Genomic DNA, 26,263 nt, shown 5'->3' with positions numbered 1-26,263 from the left:
CCCGGTCAAAGTTCAGGCCTGTCACTGGGACCTGTTTATCACAGCGGGGGTTGTGTGACCAAGTCAGAAGGGCGGGGGGGGGGGGGGGGGGGGGGGGGGGGGGGAGCGGAGCTTTTTTCTCAAGTGGTCACCTCCAGCAGAGCTCCCAGCCAGAGCCAGTGGGCCACGGGTGGGAGAACAGAGAAGAGCGCACGGTATAAAGAGAGTCCAGGGTTCTTCAGAGAGAGAGGCGGGCGGGTTTCAAAAGCTGACATTTTAAAAAACGTGGAATATTCTTTGCGTATACAGACTTCATCGCTGGCTTGTGTTTTCGGTGAATTCAAGATGGCACACCTGATGAATTACTGGATGTGTTTGGTTGCTCTGTCATCCACCGTGACCTCCAGCTATGCATTGAGAAGGTGAGAACTTTATTCCTTCGTCCGGTACAGAGGCGAGGATTTACTAGACATTTAGACAAGAAAACAAGGGACTTCTATTGTATGCTCTCATGTGCTTTTGTTCATGTCTTCTGGCTATGCGCTTGAGAGCGAAGCAGTCTGTGCTTTATGCTTTATTAAAGGTTCATTATCACACTGGGATGACGACCAGGCTGCATGATGAAGGAACGCAGGTCCTTTACCTCTAGTCCACTTATCTTGTTTGTCTGCATGGTTTCCAGGATCTCCCTGAAGAAGATGCCTTCCATCAGAGAGACTCTGAGCGGGATGGGTGTTTCTGCAGAGCAGGTCTTGACTGAGTTGGCTCAGAAGAGAACAGACGACGACAACAACGGGACTGTTCCCACTCCGCTAACCAACTACTTGGACGTGAGACAATTTTGCGTATTATATATTTACAGGAAGATCGAGTTTGTGTGTGTGGGTGTGTTGACGAAGGTCATGCATTTGGGAGCAAATCCAAATGTAGGGAGACAAAGGTAAGTGGATTTTCTGTTTTAGTGTTTTAGTGTCTAGGAGGCAAAAACAGCTGTTCATCAAAGAGGCTTCAGGAGTGGAATATTCTCTTTGTAGGAGTCATACTTATTCAATCTCGTTCTTCGTGACCTCAAATTAAATTTGTATCTAACAGCACAAGGAAAAGAACGTTTTCAAAGAGATAATTATATCACCATCAAAACAGCATGAGCTGGTTTAGGAAAGTCAGACATTGCTTGGTTAGAAATGTCTGTTCTTACCCTTCATCCCTCACAGACTCAGTACTTTGGGGAAATCAGTATCGGCTCTCCGGCCCAGATGTTCAACGTGGTGTTTGACACCGGCTCATCAAACCTGTGGGTACCTTCGCAAAGCTGCTCACCTTTCTCCACTGCCTGTTGTAAGTGTCCACACACAAATATTTACATTCCATATTCAGAGCATCAAAGGAGCAGCGAGCCCCTTCTGTCTGTGTAAAGATATGCAGTGAGGCAACGTCTACCTGAGCAGAGACGGAGGTCTCCCCTCTGTGTGTGATGGTATCACACACAGTTAGCTTATCAAATTTGGGCTCACCGCATGAGCTCACCGCATGAACCACGTGAGCGCTAACGTTGCCTCAAACGTTTGCTAACCAGTTCGCCATGTCAACTTGTTTGCGTTGCCCCCAAGTGGACAAAAGACAACAATCTGCTGTTGCGTGATTAAACTGATTAAATACATGTTGTTGTTTTTCAAATAAATGATATGTTGGAGGAAATATTGTTCCCAGATACACTTTGCTTCACGACTCAAATGCGTTTTGAACTTTTAGTTACTCACAACAGGTACGACGCCTCCAAGTCTCGGACCTACATCGAGAACGGAACTGGCTTTTCCATCCAGTACGCCTCTGGAAATGTCCGGGGGTTTCTGAGCGAGGATGTGGTTGTGGTGAGTTCGTTAACGATCTCCCGTGAAAAAGATGAAAGGACTCTGTTCTTTACATAAATTGTTGCTTTAACTTCCTCTCACGGGCTACACTTCCGACCTTTGATCCTCAGCTTGTTTATGCAGGTCGGCGGCATCCCGGTGGTGCAGGTGTTTGCTGAGGCGGCCTCTCTGTCGGCCATGCCTTTCATCTTCGCCAAATTCGACGGAGTCCTGGGGATGGGCTACCCCAACGTGGCCATCGACGGCATCACTCCGGTGTTTGACCGCATCATGTCTCAGCATGTCCTCAAGGAGGAGGTGTTCTCCATCTACTACAGCAGGTGGGTCGAGTCCACCGACTCTTCCACCGGCTGTGAAAGTGAAGTTCAGATTCAGAGACTATATAGATGAGGCAGTGAAGCAAATGTTTCATTTTTATCAATCATCATTTATATACTATTACTATATTCTATTATTATAACTGCTTATCAGTGTCAGGTATCACAAAACGACAGACAAGAACCCAATAGCACGACACAGAAAACAGTTCAGGTGTAGAAACCGGGTTTAATAACCAGCAGATGTCAAACCAGGTAGTAACCCGCGTGGCAAACAAATCCAGTGGGAGCAGGCAAAAGAGAAGGTCCAAAGTCCAAAAAGGCAGGTCAATACACGGAGGATCAGAATCGGAATGACAGGTTGCTGGATAGCAAGGGAAACACACTAGACAATCTGGCAGAGAACTGAGGGAAATGGGCCGGTACATATACACTGAGGGGCTGATTGCTGATGAGGAGCAGGTGAGTATGCAGGTGGGGCAGGCCAGGTGAAATGAAATCAGCAATTAGTGCAGAGCGGGGGGGAGTGGCAGATTCTGAAATGACATGAGAGTTAGTGTGGCAAAACAGGAGACAGACAAATGAAAAACTAAAGCCTAGCTGAAGTTGTGACAATCAGGGTCTTTAGAGAAAGTACCGCTTCATTTGTGTGAATCCGGTTGGAGAAGAGTGATGATGATGATGGGTTCCTTGGGAACGAGAGGTCATAGAACTAGACTATGGGAGAGTGCAACCATAGATGGAAAACACTGACAATGAGGGAACACTAACGGGGTTAAAGGTGATGCATTTATGGTTTGCAGGGACCCAAAACACTCCCCAGGTGGAGAGCTGGTCCTCGGTGGCACCGACCCGAACTACTACACTGGAAACTTCAATTATATGGACACCAGAGAGACGGGCAAATGGGAAGTGACCATGAAAGGGTAGGACGTCTGCTCCACACATTATACAGTGTGTGTGTGTGTGTGTGTGTGTGTGTGTGTGTGTGTGTGTGTGCACGCCCGTTCAGAAACAATACGTCTTGTGTTCCACCTCCTCCTCCATTCTTCAGAGTGTCTGTGGGGATGGAGATGCATTTCTGCGCGGAGGGCTGCGCGGCTGTGATCGACACCGGCTCCTCCTACATCACAGGCCCGGCCTCCTCGGTGTCGGCGCTGATGAAAACCATCGGAGCGCAGCTGGATGAGAGCGGAGTAATTCTTCACACACGCAACATTGATTCCCACAAAAAGATTTCTCAATGCAAAGATGAATGAGCAGCTGTTGCCCTCTTGATCTGTTGTTCCTCAGTACAAAGTGAGCTGTGACTCTGTCAAGGCGCTGCCCAGCGTCACGTTCCACCTGGGTGGCCAGGAGTACTCCCTCACTCATGAGGATTACATCCTATGGGTAAGCAGAGGATGCACACTGAATCACTTCTTTGAAAACACGCAGCGGTGGAACAATCACTCAAGAGCTTCGTTTCAGGTGGAAATATAGCTGTAGTACCTCACAGCTGTAGACGCTCTGTTATGAAACAGATCAACTTGTAGAATATGTTTTAACAGGCTACCATGTGGCTCATTGGACCAGAGGACATCATGTATATATATATATATATATATACACGTACATGTTGCTCCTGTGACTCGTGCAGAATGCTCTGTTCTTCTTTTAGCGGCTCGTCATGAAACCGCCTTCATTTTTTCATTTGTGTCTCCAGCAATCCCAGACTCAAGGGGACGTCTGCATCGTCACCTTCAGGGGCTTGGATGTTCCGCCCCCTACGGGTCCCATCTGGATTTTGGGAGCCAACTTCATCGCCCGCTACTACACAGAGTTCGACCGGCGCAATAATCGGATAGGGTTTGCCACAGCAGTCTGAGGGGAAGTCACAGCCGCCATGCTGCTCTGTCTTCTGGTTCTCTATCCGCACTGATAACCCGTGACCGAAGCACATCTGCTCTGTTGAAATGTTCCAGAAGAGTGCACATTATTAAAGATCATCACCCTCCCATTTCTTGCTGATCCTGCTTTCTAAAATGTACCAGTTGTACTGAACACCTTCTAACCTTTTGTGTTCATTAGTATTATTATTTATAATGTGTGTTTGTGACCGCTGATAATTATCTACAGCGACGGTGGAAGTCCAGATCGTTGCTCTGACGTAACAAGAACTAACTTGTTTACTGGTTTGAATGTGACTCGAGCCTGACTCCGTTAATGACTGCATTGTTTCTTCCTGCATGTCTTTAGTGAGCCATGTGAACGTCAAGTTGAAAACAGATTTTCTGCCGCAGATTAAATCAGCCACGCCGGAGCCGTCACGGAAATGTTTGTCATTGTTTGTATAAATGTTGTGCATATGCATTACTATATTTAACCCAAAACGGTAAAACTATTGGAAGCACACTGGCCTGATGTGAGGCGGTCATGTGTGCAGCACAGTGTGATGTGGAACCTCTGCGTCTTTAGAACCAAACGTTACAGTAGTGAACGTCGGATACCGTCACAGTTCAAAGAAGTCATCCGTCCTCTAGTTTGTGCAGCTTGTCTTCCCGGACAATAAACTATTGTCTTTTTCTGTAAAAAAAAAAGAAAAGAAGGTCATTTTTGGTGTAAAAAAACACACAATTGTTCATTTTTGTTAGCCAGGAAACACTGGTTTAGAGTCAGAGTCCTGTTTGTCATGTCAGAGGACACTCAGCCCCTTCAGGGTGATATTTCATTACTGACTGGACAAAGAGACTCAAAGATAAGAAACAATAAAACCACACGGATTCATCACATGCTCCTGTCCGATGCTTTTTTGTCTCATTTTCTCTGAAATGGGAAAGTCCTCAGGATGCTCCGCTGAGAGCAACTCACTTCCATGAATCGTCTGTCTGCTGGGGTTTTATCTGTTGACAGCGGGGGGGGGGGGGGGGGGGGGGGGGTACATTCAGGAGTACATTCAAACCACTAAAGAACATTTCTCCCACATGTCAACAGAGCCATTTGGGCTGGAAGCACACCAGAGCAACCCCCATGTTTCACAACATATCATGTACATGACGCCTGCCAAAGACTTATATAAACTTATACAAACTTATACAAACTTATATAAACTTATATAAACTTATACAAACTTATATAAACTTATACAAACTTATATAAACTTATACAAACTTATACAAACTTATATAAACTTATATAAACTTATACAAACTTATATAAACTTATACAAACTTATACAAACTTATATAAACTTATATAAACTTATACAAACTTATACAAACTTATATAAACTTATACAAACTTATACAAACTTATACAAACTTATATAAACTTATATAAACTTATACAAACTTATATAAACTTATATAAACTTATACAAACTTATATAAACTTATACAAACTTATATAAACTTATATAAACTTATATAAACTTATACAAACTTATACAAACTTATATAAACTTATATAAACTTATACAAACTTATATAAACTTATACAAACTTATACAAACTTATATAAACTTATATAAACTTATACAAACTTATACAAACTTATATAAACTTATACAAACTTATACAAACTTATACAAACTTATATAAACTTATATAAACTTATACAAACTTATATAAACTTATATAAACTTATACAAACTTATATAAACTTATACAAACTTATATAAACTTATATAAACTTATACAAACTTATATAAACTTATACAAACTTATATAAACTTATATAAACTTATACAAACTTATATAAACTTATATAAACTTATATAAACTTATATAAACTTATACAAACTTATATAAACTTATAAACTTATATAAACTTATATAAACTTATACAAACTTATATAAACTTATAAACTTATATAAACTTATATAAACTTATACAAACTTATATAAACTTATATAAACTTATATAAACTTATATAAACTTATAAACTTATATAAACTTATACAAACTTATATAAACTTATAAACTTATATAAACTTATACAAACTTATATAAACTTATATAAACTTATATAAACTTATATAAACTTATAAACTTATATAAACTTAAATAAACTTAAATAAACTTATATAAAGTTATATAAAATGATAAAAACAACCGTCACGTTGGAATGAACGGACTTCTTTCTGAACAACTGATCCTAATCGATCAATCTACCGGCGGTTAACTGATCTGTTCATTGTTACATGTTGTCCAACAGTTGGTAGTGTTTATGGAACCATCATCAGTTCATAATTCCATTAATCATCTGTAGAGTTTCTCATGTTTTAAAAGACAGAGTGGTGTCTTTGTTTCTCCATGTCTCAGATCAACAGAAACTAACCAACCTGTCACACAACACACATCACGTATCCACTTCACGCATTGTTCACTTCTACTTCCTGCCAGGAGTTTCATGAGAACAGTCGTACCAGTCTCGACAGGAGAACTTCTGCCTATCGTCTCATCTAACTCTTGACAAGAAAGTGAATTAACCGAATTCCGGAAAGGTCAAAGTGTCCTTTAAAGTGACGCGGTGGAGGCGCAGAGGGCCCTACATGCAAAACCTGATCACTCACACATGATCCCGAATCACTCCGCGGGACTGACTCCTAGAGCGCAGATTTAAAAGTGGAAGAGGATCAAAACCACCGATGTGTTTTTCCATTTCTCAATACCTCCTGGCCTCCGTCTGCTGTCTGCAGCACCACCAGCCCTATGAATCCACTGAAGACGTAAGTCTATAAAAAGGGCTAAACTCAATTAAACTCAGCACTTAATAGCTCGTTAACAGCACTGTTATTCTGAGGGATCACACGGGGATGACTGTCTATCGAGTTTCTAAAACCAGAACAGATGTCATCAGCACCCAAGCTCCCACAAACTGTTTTTGTCCAATTTGAATAGTTCCTTCAGAGGAGCTGTTGACTGAATATAGATAGACTGAGCATCCAGTCAATCTGCTGCCCTGAACCAGGACTGTGTACTTAGTCCAGCAGTGGAGAGGTGGGAGGTCTTTATAAAGGGCTGTCTGTCAGCTTGCATCTCGGTTTGAACTCATTCTGTGCAGGAGCAGCACATCAGGCAATGCCTTTAAGAACAGCAGCGCATGACGAAGTGTCAGAGTCACTGAGCGGCGAGCTTTCTTTCTGCGGAGTGGAACTGAATCTATGAAAAGGATCTCTTTGCTTCGATGTGTGTGACAGAGGAGTCTGGTGTTTTCCATTGTCAAACACGTACCAGATGACCGTCCTTGTGTCAACCCTGGTTCAGAGCAAAGCTAAGGTAGGTGAGAAGCTTTCTTTGATCTCAGACAACGCAGGAGAAGAGGAGCTTTAGTCACTGAAGGAATCATTTGTTTTGCCTGATTTTATTCTGACCTACATATAGATATTATTGGCCGCATGGAGAGAGCAAATCATGTGACAGGAGACTTTTGTATCATGTGCTCTTGCATTTACAATCACATTAATACTTTTAATTAGATTACATTAATTAGATTATCATCAATCATGGGGGTTCCCAATAAGGCTTCATCGTCTTTGAGCTCACACGCAGCATCTACTTTATTTTGGGAATCTTCTTGTTTTCTATGTTTTAAAGACATTTTTACAAGATTATTGTTTTTAATCTGCTTCCATTGTTGAAACACACTTCTTTTCTTTCTTCACCTTCGGGTCTCAATTGCATGCAGATTTTTGGCGAACTATTTTTTAAATAACACATATATGAAACATTTTATGTTTGTTGAATCAAAAGGCTTAACACGAGTTACAGTGTGCAGCTCAGCGTTGAATTAGGAACAGATAAACTAAATATGAAAGGAATACTTCTGGTCTCTGGCGGCTTTTATAAAATTGCCTTCCGTGTCTTTAAACGTTTCAGATGGTAATAAGGAGACACATAAATCCTGTTTTATTGCCTGTTTGATTCGCTGGCGTCGGTCTCAACCGTTTGTCGCAGAGGCTGCAGAGAACTCACAGGTCGAGTGAGTCAACGGGTTGTTTTTAAAAAAGAATACCTTTCAGTGCAGTCATGTTTGCCTGCAGTTTGAGGAACATGTGCTTGTCACCATGTTTCAATCTTCAATAGAAGAGTTAAGTCCATCTGGAGCCCATTGTTCTGTTAGAACTGCCAAAAGGTGCTTGGTAGCAGGCATCGTCAGCACGAGGCTCAAAGGCTCTGCCTCCGTGGTAGAGGGCACTGTTTGACCGTAGTGAGATTTATCTAACAGGCTTGGTTCCTCTGAGGTCACTCCGACATCGGTCTGCATGCTGCAGAACTTCCACCCGAAAGCCGACACTTCAACCTAAGTCAAGAAGCATATTGCAGCACACAAATATTGGCCAGAGGTGGAAATAAACTGTTGTTGTAACTGAAACAGAGCTGCTCCTCTTGTGTACTTTGGACGGAAAGAGAGAAAGTGATTGTATGCATATTGTTTAACTGTTCTGGCACAATCTGCAGGACATTCCATTTAGGTTTACGTTGAACTGGGTTTGCCTTGTAAAAATCATTTATAAGAAAAAGGCTTTTTACGAAGACAAGATGATCACAATTAGTGAGGAGAAGTGAATGAGTGAGAGAAACCACCATGTGGAGCGCATTCATATTGAAACGGTTAAGCTCAGGATCCCTGGTAGAGTTGGTGGTTGAGAGCATTCCTCATGCTTCACTTTTAGCATGCAAAATCTGCTTTAGTACACCCGCCAAGTAAAAGTACATTTGAATGACTGCACGTGTGTCAGACGCAGAGATACTGACCGTGGACCTGAAGGTAACGTGTGCTTGTGTTAGTTGCAGGTAAAGTGTCTGTGTGTACTTATGTTCCTGAGCTTCCCCCTGACTATGGCTGAGGTACCTGGTCCATGCAGACACTCCATCACAAGGGAGCACCTGCTGACAGTCAGGCATCTGGTAGGTGTTGAAATATTAGAAACACATGTGTTGAACTAACATCAGAAACAATGTGGCGATCCCGCTGCGCGACCTGGACTGAAACTCTCCGCGTTGTTGTTTCTGCAGATGGACAACCAGTTGCGGAGCGGCTGCACAATAACCTACACGTTCATAGAGCGGAGGAGTTTGGTACGGTAACGTTTGTGTTGTGGGACTTTGATTCACTTTCCAACTTTCCAACAACTCTCTTCTGCGTTTGAGTTCATCACCTCGTGCTCTGTTCTCCCCACAGAGCAAGTGTTGCTTTGTAAAAGCTGCTTTACCCTGGATCCTGGAGCTCCTCACCACCCACTTCAAATACAGCCGGGGTTCAGTCAACGACGGCTACGTTCAGTCCCTGAGAGCGCTCATCCTCCACATCTACTCTCAGAAGTGCGTGCCTCAGATAAATGAGGAGGTCGAGGTGAGTGCGTGTTTCTGGGTGCGGCCTGTAGCTGCAGACTGAAGGATTATATTTTCAATAATGAAAAACATGAAGAACAAATATTTGATGTGAGGAACATGCCCAGCGCGAGAAGATAAATCTGCAATACTTGTGAAAAAATGTTAAGTATGTTCCTGGGAATCTGCCGCAGGATAAGCCAGAGAGTTTTGAGATCCTCTACAGAGGGTCCACCTCAGAGGCGCTGCAGAGGGCTTCGGAGGTGCTGTCCGTTTACTGGGAGCTGGTGACGACGAGCGACGCGCCGGTCGACTGGAGATGCCAGCACGAATACGCAGAAACCTTTGGCTCTACCACAGAGTATTACACAGAGTCGCCCACGCAACACTTTACAGGTGGGAATCTCTTCTGCACAAATGAATGAGCAGACATGCGGAGCCTCTGAGATCACAGCGTCGGTGTCTTTCTCTACAGACAGTTATGGTTGGGGCTCGGCGAAGGCCTCGCAGAGAAGACCGGGCAGAGACCTGTACATCCTCGGCTTCATCCTGGTCTCCATCTGTGGAGGACTGCTACTGATACTCACTCTCTACTGTCTCATCACACAAAAGGTACAAGCACTTCTGTTTCCTTGACTTCTACATCTCATGTGCTCTAATAAAGTTAGACCATGCATTCCAGTCATGTTGCACTCGAGCCAGCCTTGGCAGCCTGCCTGTGCCCTCTGTGGCACTCCCTCTCTGGTAAACACGGAGCGCGTTCAAATATGGACTGGACCTAACGGGGAGAGTAGAAGGGCTGCTGTGCACAAAAGTCTCCGAATGCAAATGAGTGCATTTATGCACATTGTTTAATTCAGGGCTGTTTTGGCACCTTCGGCTATCATCTGAAAATAATAACAAGTCAGAGCGGTGGTTTTCAATTGGCTAACATCATTTACTATATGTATTTAATATAAACAACACAATGGTAAAGCAGCCCTGGACCCACTCAAAGCATTTGCAGTATTAGAAACTGGGCGTCTGAAAGAACAAGTGAGATCCAAGAACATACCTGCAGTTACCGCTAATCGCTACAAAGACAAAGCAAGTTTCTTTACTCAGCGCCTTATTGTACACAGAGGTCACTCAAAGACAATGAAAGGACGAAAGGTAAAAGTACACAATAACAAATATTAAAGTACAGTTTTGAACCATCCATCCATCCATTCACTCCGTTTCCCTGGTAACCTGGAACAATCATTACCATCCAGTAGTTCTCATGCAGTGGAAATGTTCACTGCTCCAGTAAATAGGATTTTCGGAGAATCTGTTCGCATGTTTCAGGCGGAGCACCACATTTTTAATTCTGACTGGCTAATGATTCTGTCAATCAAAAGGGTCTGTTCAATAGAATGGACTCAGACGCTTCTAAGGAGGGCCCATTGACTGAAATCGACCAACCACAGGCTGAGCTAGGAGACCTGGACTGGAAGCCAGATGAGAAAATCCCATGGATGACAGACATAAAGAGGCTCAGAGAGGATCCAGGCTCTCTACATGATGCCAAACTTCAGCATATGATAGATTGAACACTATTAGTCATAAAAGAAGTGAAATATATAATTATATACTATATAAAATTACAATGGAACAGCTGGAACCAAATGACATTTTGGTTGACCTCGCCTGAATGGGTATGCAATTTGCTTTGCTTTTTGCTGATTGTTAGTGTTCTAGCAGCAGTAATGTGATTGAGTGTCTGGATGCTCTTATTGGCCAGTAAGGAGTGCATGTCAGTAGTCCACCCTACAAGAAATAAACACCACAATGATCTTTTCTAAATCTTGCTTGCTTGATGACTTTGTTCCAGCTTTAATGTGGCCACTAACATTTTACTTTGTCAACACGAAGGTTCTTGATGTGCGTTAGTTTTAGTTTTCTGGAACTAAGGTGAACACTAAGTGCCAGCCTTTCTTTTTGAAGATTCTTTTTTGCTAGATAGATCTGGGTGTCATCTGCATAGAAATATTAAGCAACCTAATGGTCCTAGGGAATTATACCAAGAGGAAGCTTGTAAATGCTGAATAGGAGGGGCCCAAGAAGTGATCCTTGTGGGACTCCATAAGTCATGGCGACTATTGCAAATTCATAATTGCAGACTAAGTAAACCCTTCCTTCTTAGAATGACCTGATCCACTTGTGGACCGTTCCTGAGAGCTCAACTCAATTTTCCAGTCTATCTGGAAGTACTTTATGATCCACAGTGTCAAAAGCTGCAGTAAGTTACAATAACACCAGGACTGTGTGACAACCCAAATCCTGTTTCAAGCAATTGGGCAGAACCCTGATAGAGGCCGCCACAGAAAATGAAATAGAGATCTTTGAAATTGCAAACCTGACAGTGAATGAGTTGCTCATGGAAACATACGAAGTTGAAAGGGTAGGTACAATAAGCTAAGGCCTTTGTTTGTTGTTTTGTTATTTATTCTTTATGCACATTTCTATTCTGAGAATCGTTAATGAAGAACGAAATAAAAAAAATACTTCTACTTTAAGAACCCAATAAAGTAAAATCCCTGAAAAAGCACCAGCTGTGCCTCAGGCTGTTATTAAGCTATTTAGTCAGAGCAGTGGTTTTCAATACATATTTGTCCTTCATGGAGCCAAGGTGAGTATTTGCAGCACGGCTTTTATGTCTAATTAAAAGAGCTGAAGAAGCCAATCAATCAAATGCCCTGAAACAGCTGCAGGTTAGTACTGCTGAAGACAGTTTCTTAATTTATAACCTGGCATTTGTGGTATGTTTTGTTAACACACAGCTCCTCACAAGCTAACAAGCTGTAAAGAAGTCATGCTCTCTGAAAATCTGGGAATGGTTTAGATTCCCTTAAATTACAGAGGAGCAGCCCTCCCTGGCTGCTAAATACTGAGCACAACAAAAGAAGGTGGAGACTGAACTATTGGTGAGAGCAGAGCTGCTATTCTGCAGCAGCATGAACCAAAAAGTATGCATGTAGAAATGAATGCGTTTATGCTCTTTTTCCTCTTCGGAGCTTTTTGGCGTCATCAGCTTCTGTTTCAAATAATAGTAAATCGAAGGCAAGGCAACTTCATTTCTATAGCACATTTAATACACCAGTGCAGTTTAATGTGCTTTACAGGGTAATAAAAACACAGCAAAGGTAACGCGAGGTAGATGCCCAGTAAAGAGGCTCTGTGCCCAGCAGCCGGGGAGCAAGGGTCAGGAACCTCTTTGGTTTTTAGGAGAAGTTTTACAGTGTTTATTCATGGAAAGAAACTTGAACTTCGTTATTCCAGGTCTGTGTCGCATGATGACAATATGCGTGTTTTGGTCCAACTCTTGTGACTAAGAATCGTAGAACTGGTGCGGTCCTATTTTGTTTCTAGTCTTCGTCAGAATTCTGGCAGCGGCGTTCTGAATAAACAGGAGTTGCTGAGAGCTTTTATTGATGTGAACAGACCATCTGAATAATCCACGGAGATAAAAGGCGTGGGTTCGCTGCTCTGGGTCTTGCTTGCACATCACTCCTCTTGTTCGTGCAATATTTTATTTAGATGGTGGCAAGCGGACCAAGTGATTGATTTGATGTGACGTTTGAAGTTGAAATCGAAGTCCGAGGTAATGATGACTTTTATCATGAGAGACAGGGAGTTTGAGTGGGAGACGATATTGTGTCTCTCGTTCTTTGTTTACTTTGGAAAGTTAAAAAAGCACATTTTATTGATCTGCTTCTGGACCAGATACATATTCAGAAAGCAATGGGCGGCCACAGCTTGCGGACTCATTTTGAATTCTTGTGATTTTGCTGCTGGCTAACATGCATGTGTTGTGGTTGATGTGAGAACATGCTAACTGCACATAGCAAGGCACCAGTGGCTTATGGTGGACTTCAATTCACATTACACCAGAACTGTAAGGAAGCTTTGATCAGTCACTTTCCTTTCATCAAATCACATCACAGCTCCGCAAAAGAGGGGAACTAATGACAAACACACGGCTCCAAATATATCTCCGCAAACTCAGTTTATTAAATTACACGAGGAAGAGGGAAGAGACACATTCACGTCTGACTGAGCTTTAACACTAGACCAGAGCGTGGACAGAGGGGGGGGTTGACGTTCAGTCTTAGCATTGATTGTCCATATCCTTATTTGACTCACTGCATGCAGTGACATAATACACGCGGCAGCAGGACGGATGATGCAATGGCTGGCAGTGAATGCACAGACATTGCAGGCAGCGGGGGAAGGACCCAAATACAGACCAGGCAGGCGTATGTAATATATACAAATATGTGCTCAGTGAATGATTTCCTTTTAGAAGAACTTGTCCAACAGCAGGCAGGTATACGGGCGGGTTATAGGCCACAAGGAAACTGTACTGACAAGTAATCAGAGCGGGGGGGGGGGGGGGGGCAGGCAACCGACACACAAAGAGCGAACTCACAGAACGACATCAGGAAAAGTCAGAGCGCAAAATCTTCCACAGATCCAGACAAGATGAACATAATCCAATCCTCCCTGAAGAGGGCGTGAAGCCAGACCGTGACCTGGTCCGTGAAGGTCCTCTTCACGGACCAGGGCTCACTGGATGGCAGTGACCTGCCCCGTCTTCTGAAAATTACCTTCCCATATGTTTTCTGAGGAAAATGTATTTTATCATGCATTGCATTTGCTTTTGACTAAACATATGTTACACGTTAAATATACGTTAGGAGCAGTGTGTAGGATTAACAAATGGAACACAGGCCCAATCCCAACGGGATTCATGGACTGTGAGCGGCGCTCCCACAAAGACTTTGAGGGTTTCGTTTTTGAGCCCTTTATGAGCCCTTTCTATAAATCAGCATTAGATGCAGGCTTTGCCTCAGAGAATTACCCACAAATCATTGCAACATGACGTTAAACAGGTAGCCAGTGGACGCATGGAGACGTAAGAAACAAGGTAAACTAAGAGGACGGCTCACGTGTCTTATTAGATCTACTCAGAAACATTGAGGGTGTTCAGTCGGTTGCTATCTGCAGCCCGTTACACCGACGTTCACCCTGCTGTCGGGTCAAAATGGCTGCTGTGAAATGGGCCTTTTGCAGTAAAGGGCTTGATGCATTTTTTAACTCTCCACTTGTGGAACCTTAGTCTCTGTCTGCTAGCCATCGTCTTCTTCTTTTGCCGCTCACTTCATTTCCTCTCTCGCCTGCTCTCCCTCACAGTGAGTGTGTGTGGCTCTGCCGAGTGCCGCTTCAAACCTCAGCTTTAAGCCTGAACTCTCTCTGGCTCTAATTAACATCACCTGTGTGTTCAGTGTGGACAACCGATGGATGCGAGGGCTTCAAATGCTGCACGTCGGTAACGACCCATCACTTGGGACAGATGCATTTCTGTTTGAAGCTATTGGGTATGAAACAACTATCCCATGTTTGTGTCCTTTGTATTTATTGTCTCACCGAGAAGCCTGGGTTTGAACACTATGCTACGTTAACTTTATTAGCTGGTGTCTTACATGCACAGTTGTTTTATAATGGTTCTCAGCTGAATCCGCTGTGTGATCACAGTATGCAGCTGGTCTATTATGTTTTCCCAGGATACTGCAAAAAGCAAAAGGATCTAGACAGTGAAGCCAAAGCTTCACGTGTTAAAGCTGCATTCTCTCTAGTGTCCACCAGGGGGCGACTCCTCTGGTTGTATAGAAGTCTAGTCTAAAATGACTCTACTTCTCTCTTGATTTATTCCCTCAGTAAACATTGTAAACATGAGTTTATGGTCTCAATCTCTAGTTTACAGTCTTCTTCAATACAGCATGATGTTCATTTAGTACATTATGCTCCATTTAGAGTCACACAGACCATAAAGCAGGGTGTGATTTAGGGGCGGGGCTACACGCTGATTGACAGGTCTCTACCACTGAGAGTTGTCCGTATTTTATTTTACAACTTTAACCTCTTCAGTGCATTTTCACTTCTTCAAAGTTAACTATAATATTTTCGATCACCTAAAAACGTCTTCTTCAGCTTCCGGTTGTACTTAGCTCCGCCCTCTCATGTCACTTCCGGTTGCAAAAAAACTAACAAAAAAAACAATATGGCGACGGCCAGAATGCTGAACCTGAAGCTTCAAACCCGTAGTCCACAAACCAACGTTTGACATCACGTGATTAAGTCCACGTCTTACCTTCACAGCCATGCAGCACGCTGGTTTGAACCCTAACCTCAGCTACAGGGTTCTGGACTTGGTGTTTGCGTGTTTTCCCCGTGTCAGCGTGGTTAAAGACATGCCGGTCAGGTTCATTGTTGAATCTGACTTGACTGAAGGTGTGATTGTGAACATCCTGCGTCTCGCCCAGTGTCAGCTGGGATCAGCTCCGGTCAGCTGGGATCAGCTCCGGTCAGCTGGGATCAGCTCCGGTTAGCGGAGGCTGGCGGTGACAGATAACGGAAGTGCGAAAAGAAATCCTGCCAAGTCAAGTACTCCGTTTAGTTTAAGGTATCTCTGCAAAGACGGTCAAACACATGTATAGGTTGAGGCAAGATGAGCGCCGGTTGTGAGAGTTTACAACTTGGCTGTGAACGTTCTCTGTCACATGCAAGCTGTGTCCACCCGCCCACCTGCAGGGCAGTCTGGAGGAGCTAACGCCACAGCCTCACTGGAGGGAAGCCTATAACCGCTTCAAGATAGGAGCCAAACATATGTCTCTTTTTAACACTCAAAACATCTGGAATTCACATCACTGGTGCTGCTTCCCAGCAGTGAGAAGTGAACATCGTGCAAATAACCTGATGTTTTCTCTCTCTCTTTTTATTTTACCTGAACGTTCTATCATTATTATTTATTCTTCATTTCAATGCTATATTTATTTTATACACTGATTATTGTATATATATACGTATATATATATACGTATATATATATATACGTATATACATGTGTATATATATGTATATATATACATATATACGTGTATATATATATATACATATATATATATACGTATATACATACGTATGTATATACGTATATATATATATACGTATATATATATATATATATATATATACGTATATATATATATATATATATATATATATATACGTATATATATATATATATATATATATATATACGTATATATATGTGTATATATATATATATATATATATACGTATATATATATATATATATATATATACGTATATATATATATATATATATATATATATATATATATATATATATATATATATATATATATATATATATATATATATATATATATATATATATATACATATATATATATACGTATATACATACGTATGTATATACGTATATATATATATACGTATATATATATATATATATATATATATATACGTATATATATATATATATATATATATATATATATACGTATATATATATATATATATATATATATATATACGTATATATATGTGTATATATATATATATATATATATACGTATATATATATATATATATATAAGTGCCTCTGCAACTCTTTTTTCTTGATATTTATATTGAACTCCCCTCCCTCTGATTAATATTTCCATATTATTATTATTATATCTACTATTATCTCTGTCATTATTGTGAAGCCATGGACTTCGTTGGCTCCTCACACGTTGTTAGTCCTTGTTTGAGTTGAGCTCTCAGATGGGGGGGGGGGGGGGGCAGTACATCCTGCTGACCTTTGTATTTATTGTATAATATTGTAATATTCTTTTTAAATATCAAAATAAATCCTAAAATGCGACACTGAAAATACAAAAGCCTTCAGAAGGTCCAGTAACTGATCCGAGCTGTACGCTGCGTCCGTGAGGAGACGAGGTTCTGGGTGTTTGCTTTGTCTGTGGGGGGGGGGTATGACTCTGAACCAAAACGCTCATTCATGGACTGTGAAGAGCTGCTGCACATTTTAAAGGAGCCTTTAGAACAATATTGTTTCCTCTGTGAAGCAGAACGACGCTGTGCTGAATCACATCACAGGATTCAATAATAACGATCTTCCTAAAGAAATATTGAATCAACCATTAAAGTGCTTCTTCGCTCTGTCATCGTGTGATGAGCCCAATGATTGAGCCCAAACACAGTTTGTTATGTCTCAATGCTCACTCATAACTCATAAGTCACAACTCTAGCTGCTTGTTTGCTAAATATTTTATTCTTTAAAGTTTAAGAAATGTACTTAGTGAATATTGTCTCTCCAAAACAGATAACTCACAACCCTCACAGATCAAGATCTCACACGAGCTCAAGGTAAGAGCAGCTCCTTCAGACATCACATCTGTCTCCGTGTGTTGAAGTCAGACTGAAGTGTTGCTTTGTGCACCACAGAGACCGGCAGGACGTCGAGATGGAGCCGCAGTGATGTGAGTTCCCTTCTCACTTACATCATGGAGTTCTAACATCTGGAGCCGGTCAACACCTGCGTCCTCAGTGACTGCAGAGCCCATCATCCTCACCTTCTTTGTGTTTCCAGGAGTCCTCTGACGAAGCCCTCGACAGGCGGCACATTGTTTCCATCGGGAACAACGTTTCATATTTGTGTGTTTTTGTAATATCGCGCTCATGTTTTAATCAGAAGCTTGGCTTTGACTGAGAGCAAAGACGAGCCTTGAGTTGAATAGTATGCTGTGTATATTATGTTTGTGCGTTATATATATTGCAGATATCTTTTCCACTAAAAAAAAAAGTTTTATTTTTACACTAGTTATGTTTATGTTGAACCACGTGTCCATCTGCTACCACTTAACCAACTGTTTGTGTTGTTTGCCGAACATTCCCACAAGTTATTTATTAGTTTGACTCTATTCAACCACTGTATTGATAATAAAGCTTCCGTCGATATCAAATCCTAAATATGAATCTGTCCTGCCACCAGTCCATCCACACAGAGCTCAGTGAGGTCTCATCTAGAGAGCAGGGAGCCCACATCCCTCGTTAAGGGATGTGGGCTCCCTAATTGCTCACATCCTGTTTGACTTAACACTTTATGAGGAACGTTCTCCTCATTATGACCCTTTCTGACCAAAGACAACACGACGTGTTGTTTCAGAACGTGAACTCTGGAGAATATTCTGTTAATGATGAATCACACCGATGCACACGCACCGGTGTAACCGCAGGGGGCGTCACAGCAAGAGCCGGTGGGAATAAGACCCACTCATCATACGCATGCTGCACATACCGCACGGCCGTGGCAAATAACAGGATAATATCATGATTTATTGTTAGAATAATACATTTTGCACAAGCAACTTTAAAATGAACAGGAATTATAAGTGAACTGTGCTTTTAAATGCACGTCCGTTAATCCTGTCCAAAGAATCCCACGGGTGTGTGTTCTGGACCCGGTTTAGTTTTAGAGGATCTGTGCAGGAAGTGAAGGAGTGAGAAAACAGCAACACCGTCAGCCTGTAATTAATAATCATCTATGAATCATTTCATTTCTCACGCTACCGCTTATCAGTGTGCAGATCACTGTTGCGCTGCTCAGACTTCACTTCAGCGCAAAACAAGAAAAATACTTCTGTGATGAAATTAGGATCCTTTCTGCAGAGGATTAAAAGCAGCTGTGCAAGATGTCTTCAAGAATAACAGTGAAGGAACCGCCTGAGGCCAGCTAGTCTCCTTCTCTCACCCAGTCGTCCTCTCTACCTTCAAGTTACAGAAAGAAAATACAAACTGACCAAAGATACACAAACAACTCTGGAAACAGGTTAATTCACTTCAGATGTAACAACAGATACAAAGATTCACTTTAGACCAGAAGGTATGAATCATAGCTTTCACATCAGAATCCTGATGTTAGCTGACCGACGGTCAACTTCACACCAGTCTTTGATAAACAGAGCAGGACAAACACACACCCTAACAGTTATTAGATACAGTTATTAGTCTTAAACCAGTGTATGATCATATATATGATTACCTTTATAGAGTTCAGAGGCTCATTAGAGGAGGAATACATGTGGAAACACTTTATATGTGGATGAAACATATTGTATAAATGTGACAGTTCTGTTAGTGGTGATATGATCTGATGGTGAGAACATGACAGATATTAATGCTCAACCTGCTGTTCTATCACCTTGTGCCACATGGTGGAAGCAGAGACGCTCACGTTGATGACGGCACGTTTTATGCAGGTTATATTCTGCACAAGCAGAACTTGTTGCACCGGCCAAATCATATTTCTGCGTAGTATTATTTTTGCCAGGATACTACAATGTAATGTAATTAGTCTGTGGAAAGAATTCCCCATTGGTCATCTGATACGTGATTATACAGCTCTGGTATTTCCTGTTGACTAATACTGGAACTGTTTAATCGTTCTGAACAACGACAGCAGCTCTCATAACAGCTTCACCACAGCGGACGGTGACAGAAGACACGGTGACCAGTGCTTCAGGTTGAGCAACGCGGCGAGTCGAGAGAGTGGAGACAGAGCAAGCGGCTACACATCAATAAAGGCGACGCACCGCAAACAGTAGGCGGCCTCGGCAGGAATGTCTTTGGCGCTGATCTCATTGGATTCCAAACGCAGCATTCTCAGCCTGGAGAAGTTCGTCATGTCGACGGGAACGCAGAAGCTGCTCAGGGAGAACTCTGAAAGGCACAAGAGCAGAGAGCCATCAAGGGAGGGTACATGCTGCAGTCCAGCGGTCCTCAATCTTTATAGGTTCAAGGGTCAACACAGGGCTGCGTTACTGCAACACAAGAAAAACACAAAAACACGATATCATGTGGGTTTAAGAGTCTCTGCTGCTGTGGAGGCTGCTGGTACGGCAGCTGATGCTTCTGTGTCTGTTGCCAGACGGCGACTAGCCGTGGATGGGTCGGTATTTTCTTTTAATATCCGTTCGGCTCTGCTCAGGCACCTCTTGTCACCAATACCCCGATACTCTGTGGACGGTACCTTTGATGTTCTGGGCGGTTTTAATCCCCGGTGAGCCGTCCTGTCCTGTGCCGTGCACGTCTCATGCCAGTCTGTAATGTTTCCAGTCAGGGAACTTTGTTCTTCTTAAGTTCTCTTGAGAACTCCAGACGTGTTTGTTCTTTTTAAGAATGGACTTCACTATGACTGTCATCCTAAACAATGTGCTACCTTAAAACACATTTGTGTACTTTCTGATATTTGAATGTATACAAATACAATACAGCTGCATCACATCATTTCGGCCAGAGGTTCTCAGCCTTCTTCAGTTAAAGTAAATCTTGAAGAATTCCATTAAAATGAATGTTTATATATTTGCAGTGTTGTGAAATGGTTTGTGGTGACATTCCTGAGGGAGAAACATGCTGCATTCAATGTTTCTTTCATTTCAGACACACAAAAACTGAACTATGCACACAATTCTGAAAACGTGAAGGTCATGTTTCAACAATAGCTTCAAGCACTTCCGCACAGATGTTAACCGGAGGTTAACATCTGTGCTCTGTGGAATTGGTCGTCTTTGAGCTCGAGGTTGGGGGTGAACTGTCCCTTTAACGAGTGGGCTGATGATGTCATCCAGAGGAGACCTGGTGTAGGTGGATCGGTGAATACGAGGAGCTGATATGAGAGCATGAAACTACTTCTTAGAAATGTAAATCCTTCATCTTTCGGCGTCTCTGTGGCTGCGGCCCGATCTATATTTCTTGATTAAGGCCGGAGATGCGGTGTGCAGCGTAGTAGAAACTTTAACTGTCTGTCAGCAGTATGCTAGCTAACGTTAGCCTCAAGCGCTAGCACTTCTACCGTTGCTCTTTCACTGGCTGTTATGGTATCATTTAGATTTTAACTCCTAAATATCAAACATGTTTGTTACTGTTGGGGGGGTTAAGACTGGATCTGTTTCCTCCACACATTACCAGATCATTTGTGCTAAATATTGATACCGACTAAGGCTCTGGACAGGAAATCCCCTCCGATCGTCGAGCAGGGGGAACGGTCTGAGCCCTGCTTCAGGCCCTGATTGTTAAAGCAATTCTATTGGTCACCTTCCCAAATAAATTATGAAACAAACATAATGTACTAAATGAACATCATGCTGTATTGAAGAAGACTGTAAACTAGAGATTGAGACCATAAACTCATGTTTACAATGTTTACTGAGGGAATAAATCAAGAGAGAAGTAGAGTCATTTTAGACTAGACTTCTATACAACCAGAGGAGTCGCCCCCTGGTGGACACTAGAGAGAATGCAGCTTCAACACACTTCTATATTGGCTTCACTTTGCAGAACCGGAGGTTGGCCTCTGATGATGTGACGTTTATTTTGACGCTTTTTGTCAATGTGAATTCTTGAGCACATTTAGACAGCTTTTTAATTAAAATGAATTAATTCAACTATTTGGTAATACCTTTACGGCGTGCTAGATGGCGCTCTGACGCCACAGCCTACTGGTGGAGAAAAGCTGCTCAAGCTATCTAAGCGTTCACATCTCAGGGTTCCATCAAACCATGCCAAAGTAAATAATGAGTCCTGCTTTCCTGCTGGGGCTTTAAGTACGACTGTGCAACGAGGGGTTTCTGGAGCTTTTATTCAGTATATTGTAAAGTGTGGGAGCGTCCACTTAAGAAAATGTTTATGGAAAACCTTGACCTCAATTCAAAGAGTCTTCTGCTGTCGTCTGATGGTTGAAAATGTCTCTTTGCTGCATGTTCAGTCATGAGAGGTGCAACAAATCAAACTGTCTAAGAAATGTGGACTACAGAAAATATGTTGAGCTTTAGAATGTTGAGCTTTATGTAATAAATAAAACATCTAAACGATGTGGATGAACTGGTGCACGTCTGAACAATTCAAACCCACACAAGAAACATCAGGTCTCTGAAGGTCTCTCTTAAATGTGGCTTTAAAGGACACAAAGAAGTCCTTTACATCAAACTTCTTTTTTTAAATTCTAAACTTTATTTAAACTTCAGCTTCAACTTTCTACCCACATCTGTGCCTTTAAAGATCGATGAGGCAAAGCGCTCAGTGTGTGTCCTGCTGCGCCAACCAACCAACCAACCAACCAACCACACATAAAGAGTGACTGTTTGACTTTAAATGAGCGCAAAGAGAAGCTGACAGTATTCAGTAGAGGAGAGCGTGGTTGGTTGTGTGTTTTTAGCATGTTATCATGATGTCATTCACACTCATACTCAGCCTCACCCTTTCACACTTTCATCCTCAAACCTTCTGACTAGTCCTCACATTTTATTCATTGCTGTTCAAGTAGTAAGTGAGCAATGGAGGGTCATTCTGTGACGATACAAAAGGGTCCCAAGCAACCTCTCTGGCCCCATTAGCTCAAAAGATCCCTCGAGTCAACCTTTGATTTCCCCTCGCGGGATCAATAAAGTTACTATCTATCTATCTATCTGTCTATCTATCTATCTATCTATCTATCTATCTATCTATCTATCTATCTATCTATCTATCTATCTATCTATCTATCTATCTATCTATCTTTACTTCAAGTAAACACTGGTTTCAGCATTAAACAAGTTATGTTTGATTGTTAGAAATGAGAGTAAAATGTGTTTAAGTTACAGTTCTTCATGGAATACCACTCGTGATTCGAATGAGACATTTAAATCCTTGAGTACATTTACTACTGTACCGTTATTTCACATTTTATAGTAAGTAGAAGTGTCCATACCTTTGATCTTATTGGCGTGTAAGTAAAGGTTCTCCAGGTTCCTACTGACAACAGGGATCTTCTCCAGTTCATTGAAAGAAAGGTCGAGCTCCACCAGCGTGCTGACGTTGAAGACGTTGGATGGAAGTCCTTTATCTGTCAGCTTGTTATGAGCCAAGCGGACGAACTGCAGATTGGGGTTGGTGGTGAGGAAGCCCGTCGGCACACTCTCTATGTTGTTGAACTCCAGGTAGAGTTGCTGCAGCCTCTCTGGGAGGTTTCCAGGGATTTCCCTCAGCCTGTTGCTCCTCATATCCAGCAGGCTCAGAGACTTCAGTCCCTCGAACACACCTCCAACGTCCTCGAGGACGTTCGCTCGGAGCTGAAGGGTGGCGAGGTCAACCATCCCCTCGAACGAGTTGGAGAGGACTTTCGAGATGTTGTTGTGACCGAGTCGCAGGTCTGTGATGGACTTCGGCAAGTTGGGGGGCACACGTGTGAGCTCGTTGTGGTCCAAGAGGAGCCGCTCCAGGTGCTTGAGCTTGCTAAAGACGCCCTCGCCGATCTTGTCTGAGTTCAGTTGGTTGTGAAACAGCACGACCCAGACCAAGTTGGTGGCGTTGTCAAACACCCCGTCCTGGATGCCCGTGATCCGGTTGTGCTGCAGGTAGACGTACTTAATGTGCGAGGGGACGTGGGGGACGTGCTGGAGGTTGCGGCTGTGGCAGTACATAGCCGTAGGGAAGCTTGAGGGGCAATCGCACTCCAGGGGGCAATCCACGTCCTCGGCCCGCCAGCCGGCGTCCTGCCGCCGCCCACGCAGACGGGCCAGCCACCGGAGCTGGCTGTAATGCTGGCTGACGCTCAGATCCACTACTCCCACAGCGAGGAGGAACACCACGGTCCACATGATCCTGAAGGAAAAAAAGAAGTAATATGAAGTCACAATACCCACTAATCTGTAATACACGGATCATGTGAAACTAATACTGAATGATGCTCATTTAGGACGGATCTTTACAGTGTACCTACCTATGGTTGGTCAGACTCGATGCCTCCCTTCTCTTCCTCGCCTGTGTTCTTCTCAGACTGAGTGGAATATGCTGCAGTATAGAATAAGTACCCCCTCGGCCTCAGACACCCACTCTCATTAGATGACTTACATTCATGGAAAACCTACAGTACCACACATCCCCTCCGGCCATAACAGCATTAATCCCATCTGTGGTGCACACATCTGCTTTTTAACGGCCTTGTTTTCCCTCACCTTGTCACACCTTATCATTAGGACGTCCACTCGTACGTCTGGCTTGCTGTTTATTGCAGCAGCGTGGAGGCTGTGGAGAGGCTGGGGGTGCTCATGGTATAGACAACTTAACCAAACAGACGCTGTAATTGGCGCTACGTTTCTTCTCATATGAAACAATTCCGCTTCGTTAAATCCTCTGAAGATGCAGCATGCTTCTGTCCATTATTCACTGGATGTTTGAACATGAACAAAGTGTGACAAGCCCTGTTATTTGTCCACAATCATCCTCCTGAAACATAGTTTCCCTCCTGCCTTTTGTCCTGGTACTCACTACTTTTGACAATTACAGTGTTCAGCCCGAGGAGAAAGTTCACACGTGTTGTGTTGCTGGCGCCTGCCGAGAGGAGAGCCCGGCATCGTGCTGCGGGTTGCTGTGGATGTACGGCCTCGCCGCTTCTGTCCTTCACTGTGTGGGTTTTAGGGACTACTTCCTTCCCCTCTGATCTGAAAGTAGTCCTTCATTACGACTTCTTGTCGTCACGTAATAGACCTTAATCACCAAATAATTACATGAGTGGACCCGAGGACACAGATGGGACTGTTTTGCACAAAGGCCTTGGCAGGATTTCAGTTACAGAACAACAATCAATACAATTCTCTCATGATCCTGTGTTTGAGAAGCCAGACCTGTCATTCTGCTAGAACTGTGGTTCTGAATCCTTCCTCACAAATGTATCCACAGCAGTAATCGGATGACAACTGAAATGAAAATGTTTCCAGGAAAACAAAGTCCCTTTCAAAAGTCTAAAGTTGGATTTATCATTCAGTTATGATCCAACAATGTTCAAATCTCCCTATAATCCACAGGCATAAATATCTTTTTTCTGGCAGGACAGCTTCACGTTCAGTCTGTGTGTGTGTGTGTGTGTGTGTGTGTGTGTGTGTGTGTGTGTGTGTGTGTGTGTGTGTGTCTCTGTGAATGCGCCACAAAGGCAGTCTGAATAAAAACAGGATGCAAAAGCTGGAAATACTGTGTTGTAATTGGAGCAACATGTTTAATTCAAAACATTGTGTGTGGTGTCATATTCACGGATCTACTAAAGCCTGAAGAGTCTTCATAATCCCAATTATATGACTACACACAATAAACGTTTGGCCCTGAGGAACTCTGCTGATGTGAGTTGTAGCGTAAGGTAAAACCAGAACCAGAAGAATGGATGAAGACTGTACATCGGGTCGACTGTATTCATACAAATATATGATGCTTTTAACGTATATTTGTGTATTTGCTGCTTGGGAATTCTTTAAAAATGAAAAGATCAGAGAGGACGCGTGTTTCCATCTTCAGGAGAACACTTAACACAATGAAGGTTCTACCTTCTGTAACTTGAGGCTCACTTCTGATGAACGACCACTTTCCAAAATTAAAGAGGACAAAACGGAGAACAATAAAGTGGCTGTAAATGTGTGTCGTGCTGCGGTCAGCTGTATGTCCAAAATAAACATTCATGCAGAGTCTTTTGGGTGGTCAGTTCTGGCTGCATGCTGGAGGACCTCATTTCAGACACATCTGGCACAGATCTGCACCTTTAGAGTTATTTGTGTGAATTCTTGAGCACATAGAAAAATAACAAATTGTACATTATTAACAAAACAACAGCGGCCGACTAGACGTTGCCTGAGCACCGTTTCCTTACTAAGACGACAAACATGCTGCTGATAACTTACTTATTTCTTCACTGACAGTTGGACGAACTGTCACAACTTTGATTCACACTTCATCGTCATCCCGTTCACAACAAGAGCACGGTAACATCTGTATCAATTTTAAGATGCTTTCTGCTTTCTTTTCTTAACATAACATATGCACTATATATAATATAATTCATATATTTTGCAC

At 42.5% G+C, this 26,263-nt stretch overlaps 3 protein-coding genes across 4 annotated transcripts; 2 read left to right on the top strand and 1 right to left on the bottom strand.

Moving 5' to 3' along the window:
- Positions 1-324: 324 nt before the first annotated feature.
- Positions 325-4,923, top strand: ren (renin). Its single transcript, XM_068729643.1, has 9 exons — positions 325-401; positions 662-809; positions 1,194-1,317; positions 1,732-1,850; positions 1,974-2,170; positions 2,971-3,093; positions 3,222-3,363; positions 3,461-3,559; positions 3,873-4,923. The coding sequence occupies exons 1-9, from the start codon at positions 325-327 to the stop codon at positions 4,032-4,034; spliced, it is 1,191 nt and encodes a 396-aa protein (XP_068585744.1). The 3' UTR covers positions 4,035-4,923.
- Positions 4,924-7,211: 2,288 nt separating this feature from the next.
- LOC137886985 (macrophage colony-stimulating factor 1-like) lies at positions 7,212-18,361 on the top strand. 2 transcript variants are annotated; one of them, XM_068729730.1, is made up of 9 exons: positions 7,212-7,426; positions 8,939-9,058; positions 9,167-9,229; positions 9,333-9,503; positions 9,676-9,877; positions 9,957-10,093; positions 17,715-17,758; positions 17,837-17,871; positions 17,982-18,361. In XM_068729730.1, the coding sequence occupies exons 1-8, from the start codon at positions 7,385-7,387 to the stop codon at positions 17,868-17,870; spliced, it is 813 nt and encodes a 270-aa protein (XP_068585831.1). In that variant the 5' UTR covers positions 7,212-7,384; the 3' UTR covers position 17,871; positions 17,982-18,361. The 2 variants fall into 2 exon arrangements, with proteins under 2 accessions (XP_068585831.1, XP_068585833.1); XM_068729732.1 differs by having other exon boundaries at positions 8,945-9,058; positions 17,837-18,361.
- A 1,424-nt stretch (positions 18,362-19,785) lies between these two features.
- LOC137887002 (fibromodulin-like) lies at positions 19,786-24,024 on the bottom strand. Its single transcript, XM_068729756.1, has 2 exons — positions 23,136-24,024; positions 19,786-20,110 (listed from the first exon to the last, which is right to left on the bottom strand). The coding sequence occupies exons 1-2, from the start codon at positions 24,022-24,024 to the stop codon at positions 19,959-19,961; spliced, it is 1,041 nt and encodes a 346-aa protein (XP_068585857.1). The 3' UTR covers positions 19,786-19,958.
- Positions 24,025-26,263: the final 2,239 nt, after the last annotated feature.

Source organism: Cebidichthys violaceus, unplaced genomic scaffold (assembly GCF_023349555.1).
Source record: "Cebidichthys violaceus isolate CVI_PGR_0920_01 unplaced genomic scaffold, fCebVio1.0.p SCAF_47, whole genome shotgun sequence".
Taxonomy (NCBI): Eukaryota; Metazoa; Chordata; class Actinopteri; order Perciformes; family Stichaeidae; genus Cebidichthys; species Cebidichthys violaceus.
The sequence above is the reverse complement of the archived record's forward strand: the minus strand, read 5'-3'. Positions and strand labels throughout refer to the sequence as shown.